The 7,978-nt window shown below is 44.7% G+C and overlaps 1 protein-coding gene across 1 annotated transcript; it reads left to right on the top strand.

Annotated features, from left to right (window-relative positions):
* Positions 1 to 3,261: 3,261 nt before the first annotated feature.
* LOC129346473 (olfactory receptor 13H1-like) lies at positions 3,262 to 3,963 on the top strand (the record flags this gene model as incomplete). Its single annotated transcript, XM_055003823.1, has 1 exon — positions 3,262 to 3,963. A coding segment is annotated over one exon (702 nt), but the record flags the coding sequence as incomplete, so codon positions are not given.
* Between the last annotated feature and the right edge of the window lie 4,015 nt (positions 3,964 to 7,978).

Here is a 7,978-nt window from a genome sequence, read left to right as displayed (position 1 = left end):
CAGCCCCTAAAGTCCACCCCTTACAGCCCCACACAAACCCAATTCCCCCCCAGCTGCCACACACAGACCCAAATCCCCACATTAGCCCCTCACAGACCCAAATCCACCCCCACCTGCCCCACACCCATAACCCCAGGAACAGGCTGGCAAAGGCCAGCCCTCTCCCTTTGTTCCCTATGCTGGGAACTTCTAAACTCTCTTTCCCTAGGCAATTCTGCACAGCCCAGGGGTGCCACAATGGTGGGCACACTTCTGAGTGCCAGCTGGTCCCTGTGAAAGAGCACCTGAACCACAGACACCCTCCCTCAAATTCCCCCACCACCTACAGAGATGGCTGGCCAGCCAGCCCCATTGTTCCCTATGATGGGAACCAACTGCACAACAAAGAATAAAACAAGAACAACACAAAATAAAGTTTTAATTTTTTTTTCTCCCTTCCAAAGTACAAGTAGGCAAAGCATTATGACACATTACACCAGCAGTCCCCCACACAGAAAAATAACACAACTCACTTAACATCAGAGAATCACAAAGCATGATACCTGTCAAAAACACTTTATTTCTTGAACAGCTTTAGGTTACACAGCAGGGGGGAACACCAAAGGGCATGGCAGCACTATCTTACACAAAAATAATACAACTCACTTAACATCAGAGAATCACAAAAACACAATTCCTGTCAAAAACACTTTATTTCTTGAACAGCTTTAGGTTACACAGCAGGGGGGAACACCAAAGGGCATGGCAGCACTATCTTACACAAAAATAACACAACTCACTTAACATCAGAGAATCACAAAAGCACAATTCCTGTCAAAAACACTTTATTTCTTGAACAGCTTTAGGCTACACAGCAGGGGGGGGGACACCAAAGGGCATGGAAGCAGTATCTTACACAAAAATAACACAACTCACTTCACATTAAAGAATCACCCCAAAAAATAGCTGTCAAAAGCACTTTATTTCTGTAACTGCTTTAGGTTACACAGTAGGAAGGCACCGCAGAGCAGGAAAGCAGTGTACTATGCAAAAATAACACAACTCACTTCACATCAGAGAATCACACAAACACAATTGCTGTCAAAAACGGTGAAGTGGGTTGTATTATTTTTTGTAGTACATTGCTATCATGCCCTGTTGTGCCCTCCTACTGTGTAACCTAAAGCTGTTCAAGAAATAAAGTGTTTTTGCCAGGAATTGTGTTTTTGTGATTCTCTGATGTTAAGTGAGTTGTGTTATTTTTGTGTAAGATAGTGCTGCCATGCCCTTTGGTGTTCCCCCCTGCTGTGTAACCTAAAGCTGTTCAAGAAATAAAGTGTTTTTGACAGGAATTGTGTTTTGTGATTCTCTGATGTTAAGTGAGTTGTGTTATTTTTGTGTAAGATAGTGCTGCCATGCCCTTTGGTGTTCCCCCCTGCTGTGTAACCTAAAGCTGTTCAAGAAATAAAGTGTTTTTGACAGGAATCATGCTTTGTGATTCTCTGATGTTAAGTGAGTTGTGTTATTTTTGTGTAAGATAGTGCTGCCATGCCCTTTGGTGTTCCCCCCTGCTGTGTAACCTAAAGCTGTTCAAGAAATAAAGTGTTTTTGACAGGAATCATGCTTTGTGATTCTCTGATGTTAAGTGAGTTTTGTTTTAATTTTTCTGTGTGGGGGACTGCTGGTGTAATGTGTCATAATGCTTTGCCTACTTGTACTTTGGAAGGGAGAAAATAATTTTTTTAAAACTTTATTTTGTGTTGTTCTTGTTTTATTCTTTGTTGTGCAGTTGGTTCCCATCATAGGGAACAATGGGGCTGGCTGGCCAGCCATCTCTGTAGATGGTGGGGGAATTTGAGGGAGGGTGTCTGTGGTTCAGGTGCTCTTTCACAGGGACCAGCTGGCACTCAGAAGTGTGCCCACCATTGTGGCACCCCTGGGCTGTGCAGAATTGCCCAGGGAAAGAGAGTTTAGAAGTTCCCAGCATAGGGAACAAAGGGAGAGGGCTGGCCTTTGCCAGCCTGTTCCTGGGGTTATGGGTGTAGGGCAGGTGGGGGTGGATTTGGGTCTGTGAGGGGCTAATGTGGGGATTTGGGTCTGTGTGTGGCAGCTGGGGGGGAATTGGGTTTGTGTGGGGCTGTAAGGGGTGGACTTTAGGGGCTGAGAGGACCTACTTGGGGAAGCCATGAAATGGCCCCCCCAAGTGGGAGCAGTCTGAGCCTTGGTGGGGGGTGGGAGGAAGGGTGGGAGAAGGGCCCCAGAGGGCTGGGGGGCATTTTGCATGCAAAATGCCACCCCTGGCAACACAAGCCTCCCCCAGCTGTCAGTGGTAGAGATGAGAGCAGAGCACCTACTTGGGGAGGCCATGAAATGGCCCCCCAAGTGGGAGCAGGCTGAGCCTTGGTGGGGGGTGGGAGGAGGGGTGGGAGAAGGGCCCCAGAGGGTTGGGGGGCATTTTGCATGCAAAATGCCACCCCTGGCAACACAAGCCTCCCCCAGCTGTCAGTGGTAGAGATGAGAGCAGAGCACCTACTTGGGGAGGCCATGAAATGCCCCCCCAAGTGGGAGCAGGCTGAGCCTTGGTGGGGGGTGGGAGGAGGGGTGGGAGAAGGGCCCCAGAGGGTTGGGGGGCATTTTGCATGCAAAATGCCACCCCTGGCAACACAAGCCTCCCCCAGCTGTCAGTGGTAGAGATTAGAGCACCTACTTGGGGAGGCCATGAAATGGCCCCCCCAAGTGGGAGCGGGCTGAGCCTTGGTGGGGGGTGGGAGGAGGGGTGGGAGAAGGGCCCCTGAGGGCTGGGGGGCATTTTGCATGCAAAATGCCACCCCTGGCAAAGGAAGCCTGCCTCTTCATTTTTTCCCCATAGGAAATAATGAAGAAAGATCAGCAGCAGCATGCTAACAATATGCTGCTCCTTCGCTTTCTTATGGGAGGATGGGGGGACCTGCTTTGGGGGGCCATAACATGGCCCCCCAAAGTCCAATCTGTCTGAAACTTGGGTGGTTGTTAGAGAAGGGTTAGAGGAAGGTCCCCACCAATTTTGGGCTTATTCGGTGGGAAAATGCCTCCTCCAGGCGTCCTGGAAGACGGAGGCATTTTCCCATAGAAAAAAGCCGAAAGAATGCCGAAATAATGCCGAAAGAATCCCGAAAGTCGAAAGCCGAAAGAGATTCTTGTTTCGGCTTTCGGCTTTAACGATAGAGAATCTTCTTTCGGCTTTCTACTTTCGGCTATAGCCGAAAATTTTTGGCTTGCACACCCCTACTCACCAACAATATACTTCCTGAGATCTTGGTCAACTGCTTCCTTTATAGGCCCGCCATCTCCTTCTATAAATGTCTCATCCAGATGTACATTGGCCTGTTTCTTGTCTCAACGGAATGTGTCCTTCTGGCCTTCATGGCGTATGACCGCTTTGCAGCTATTTGCCAGCCACTTCATTATATGCAGACCATGAGCTGGAGATTTTGCATCAGTTTAGTGGCTGCAGCTTTAGGCTTTTCCGCACTGACAACTCTGATCAACATACTGTTGCAGCCAACTGACTTCTGTGGACGAAATGTCATTAACCATTTTGCATGTGAGCTACAATCGTTCCTCAAACTGGCGTGCTCTGACACACACACCAGTGAGCTCTTCATGCATGTTGTCAGCCTCTTTCTCCTAATACCCCCCTTTGGCTTCATTGTTGTGACATACGGGCGCATAGGCTGGGCTGTAATACTCATGCGCTCAAAAGAGGGTCGCAAGAAAGCCTTCTCCACCTGTAGCTCTCACCTTGCTGTGGTCGGTGTCTTTTATGGTACAATCATGATCATGTACATGAAACCCCAGCGAAAATCTTCTTCTGATCAAGATAAGGTCATCTCTTTAATGTACGGGGTTTTAACTCCCATGCTCAACCCCCTGATTTACAGCTTGAGAAACAGGGACGTGAAGGGGGCTTTCTGGAGAGTGTTTGGAAGGAAAAGATCAGAATAAAGATTAGCATGGAACACTTGGCTTTTTCGTATAGTAATATTTTTTCATACATAAAAACAATTTCTCTGCTATCATGTGCAATTCCTACATTTGCCAACTCTTGGTTGGAAAATTCCTGCAGATGTGGCGGCACATCCTGGAGAGGGAGCCCAGCAGGGATCCCCTCTGAAACTCCCATTTCCTCCAGGGGAACTGATATGTGTAGTTTGAATATCAGTTGTAAGTCCAGGAGATCTCCAGGTCCTACTTGGAGGTTGTGGACACAACCAAAAACACTGGTATATAGGAAGTACATGGTCACAATTTTCAATAAATGATTTTAAATATTTTTTTTGTATTTATATTAATTCAAGGTGCAACAGTGCTCAGTGCTATACAAATAATTCCTATAACATTTAATGAACAACTGTAGCCAAGTCCTCAAGCACAAAGATAGATGAGTCTATGAGAATTAATATCCAAGTATATTGCACAATGGCCCAAAGGTGGCCTCCAAGTCCAGAAGACGAAGTGTGTGCTGGAGCCCAAAAGATTCTGCAGCCTTCAGCTACAGGTTTTAGCCAGCAATTTTCAGTACCCGTTTCGTAAGGTATTACTTCATCAGGCAATAATGTCTATCCGGATGGTCACCATAGTTCATTTAAACACTCATGACTCCATCAAGCTATTCACAGAACAATGTCATAAGGGAACCACAAGCCAATTACACACTTTATCTGTTTCAGTTTAAAGTCACAGTGCATCACTGTACAGTGCAGCCTAATAGTTTCACCAATGTGATAATCAACATATCTTTATTTTACAATGTGTAGTGGAAAGCCCCTACCAGCAGTGATTTTTTGCTTCTTACAAACATGGACAGAACTTTATAATTTATTGAGATCCCATTGATTGCCTTCTCGTACACTGCAACTAGAGATGGGCACGAACTGGGGAAAAAAAGAACCATGTAGTTCGTGGTTTGTCAAAATCCATGAACCACGAACTTTTGCAAACCTGACCCCCCTGCTTCACGAACCGGTTCATTTGGTTCATAAAAATGTCACATCCAGGTCAGAAAAGCATCACTTCCAGGTCAGCGGAAGGTCACTTCCAGGCCAGCATAAAATCACTTCCAGGCCAACAGAAGGTCTGCAGGAAGTCCATCCCCTGTTGCCTAGGAAACTGATTGATCAGCATCAGGCTGTCTGCAGTGATGAACCAAAAAACCCCAAACCAAACAAACCAGCCTAAAGTTCATAGCGGTTTGTCAGAAATGGGATCTGATGAACCGCTGGTTCGCGAACCATGAACCGGCCTGGTTTGTCATGAATTTTGGTTCTTATTTTGGTTCGTGCCCATCTCTAACTGCATTCCTATGCAGAGTTACTCCATTCTAAGCCCATTGAAATCAATGGGCTTAGACTGGAGTAATTCTGCATAGGATTGCAGTGATAATTTGCTTCCATAATGGAAATTAATTTGTTTTCAATTATATTGGAGAAAATAGGTGGGAAATTATACCATTAAATTATAGTAAGGCTCTTGGGAAAAAAATATAAGTGCAAACACAAGTCAACTTTAATATTGGCCTAGAAAGGAAATAGTGCAGAAATGGGATTTTTTCTATTTCTGGATTCTAACTAGAATTCTCATATTTTAAACAAAGTCATGTGACCAGTGTATCCCAGAACTCTGGGTTATATTTCGGGGTTGGAACCTAATTTGCATCTTCACGAATGAAATATGTGAATATACAGTGAGAAATAAGCAACACTTTGGAACACAAATTGGTTCTAGAATTAGAGGACAGAGCCATGTCTTCTGCTGAAAAACATTGCTGTCTATTGTATCAAAGATATCACAACTAAACAGGGCATAAGGAGCTGGAAATATGTTTTATTCTTTCATCTGCTAATGGCTAAGATTCACTATGGTTTCCTGCTGATCACCTAATAAAGGGGATATGGTAAGGTAACTTTTGCTCTTGCTTAATTTGGCTTGACCACTGCTCATCTAAGCTACAGGCTGCTTGGCTTTGATGAGGCCTTTCTCCAGGGCAGCAAGCAGGGGAGCAGAGGTGGACTGGGAACCAAAATAGCCTTTGAAATGACTCTTCCCCTTCCCTTTTACTGACAGAAGCCAAGGTTTTAAGGCTGGCAATAATGTTGTGGTTGCCTAGCAACCTTCTCAATGGCCACTGATATTCCCATGGGTATCCATTTCTTAAATGTACAGATTATACTGCTGGCTTCAATGTCCAGATTTCAGTATCCACAAATTTGGCAACAAGGAGATGTATTGGTGATGACAGGGCCCCCCTAAATGGATCACAGTGGGAATGGCAATGTTTACCAAACTATTCCTTACTCTCTCATTCCCCATAGAGTTCTTAAAATCTAAATCTGATGAAATGATAATCTTTGAATGTAAAAGACTCATTTGAAGTGATTCCCCAGGAGTTCTGTTTAAGATTAAGACCTCTGAGTCATATTCCAGGAGGACTTCTAGTATCGAAGTTTGTAGATCAACGGCCAAGTACCTGCAAAATCATTATCTTCAGCCTCCAGGAACAGGGAAAGCTTTTCTTCTTGCAAGAGTGAAGAAGAGCAAATCTGCTAATATGTTCTCTACTGGCAATTTTTCCCAGAGCTACTTTGAAAAGAAACATCAGCTTCTCAGCATTCTCTTTAGTCTGTTCCTTGGTCTCATTTAGGAGGCTATGTGGATTTGTGAACATTTAATTTAGGAAGGAAAAAAACCCAAATGGTATTTTGTGAAGAGCACCATGAGATACGCATAGAAAAGAAGATTTGATCGAATTCCTTGGCCTTGAAAGGGAAGGCGAGGCTGCTAGTAACAAGGCATTTCTTACAGCCTGATTTTAGCACTTTTGAAAGAAGAATACATATTGAAGAAGTTTTCAGCCTTCTCTTTGGACATCATTAGGTAAGCAAAACCCAGAAGCAATGGATGGATAAATGCTGTACATCCAAAGAGGTATTCTGAGATCCACTTTGGTATAGTGGATAAGAGCATGGGACTCTAATCTGGAGAACCGGGTTTGATTCCCCACTCCTCCACTTGAAGCCAGCTGGGTGACCTTGGGTCAGTCACAGCTTTTCCAAGCTCTCTCAACTGCACCCACCTCAGAGGGTGTTTGTTGTTGTGGGGATAATAATAACATGCGTTGTAAACGGTTCTGAGTAGATGTTTAGTCATCCTGAAGGGCGGTATATAAATCGAATGCTGTTGTTATTTTCTTTGGTGCTTTGAGGTCTGATCCCGATTTCCAGTGGACACTTAGAGGATATTTCTTTGGCCAGACATGTCTGGTTCTTCTTTATTCACTTGCAGCAAACTAGCCACCCGGCTAGCATCCTCTTCCTTCTCAGGCCCATTTCATCCTTTTCAAATTGGCCTGACCTAGGTGCCTTTTTCTCCTCCTTCACATTGCTAGATGCCATAGATCTTTAACTTGGAGACTCATCCATTGAAAGATTGGAGAGATTGTTGTAACTAACGATGGCAGGAACAGTCCAGGCTTGCTGCCCAAAGTCTAAAGATGTCTTGCCAAGCACCCAGGACAGCTGATCATGAAAAGGAGTTATGACTGAACAGATTTAGGGTGCTGGTGAGGGAGTGATAAGTTCTTATCCAGAGTGAAGGATAAGGAGGCTTGGCACCTCTTGGTGCAAAATAGAAAAAGTCCAGTAGTACCTTTAAGACTAACCAACTTTACTGTAGCATAAGCTTCTGAGAACCACAGTTCCCTTCGTCAGATCTTGGTGCAGATTTTCTCTGAGCTACAGCATTGCTATGCTGCCAAGCTTTGAACAGGGGTGAATTTCCAACTATGCTGGTAGCATCACCGCTTGCCTACAAACTATCTACAGTGAAAAGGGCTTAATGTTTTGATTGTGCAAATCACTATATAAATATAGGCACCATTGAGTTAATAAATAAAGCCACAAAATATTCACATTGGGTGTTTGTTCCTGGATTCTGGACCAATGCACCTTGTCCTTTCCCCCTG

Source organism: Eublepharis macularius, chromosome 19 (assembly GCF_028583425.1).
Source record: "Eublepharis macularius isolate TG4126 chromosome 19, MPM_Emac_v1.0, whole genome shotgun sequence".
Classification (NCBI taxonomy): Eukaryota; Metazoa; Chordata; class Lepidosauria; order Squamata; family Eublepharidae; genus Eublepharis; species Eublepharis macularius.
This window is presented reverse-complemented; position numbering and strand designations above follow the sequence as displayed.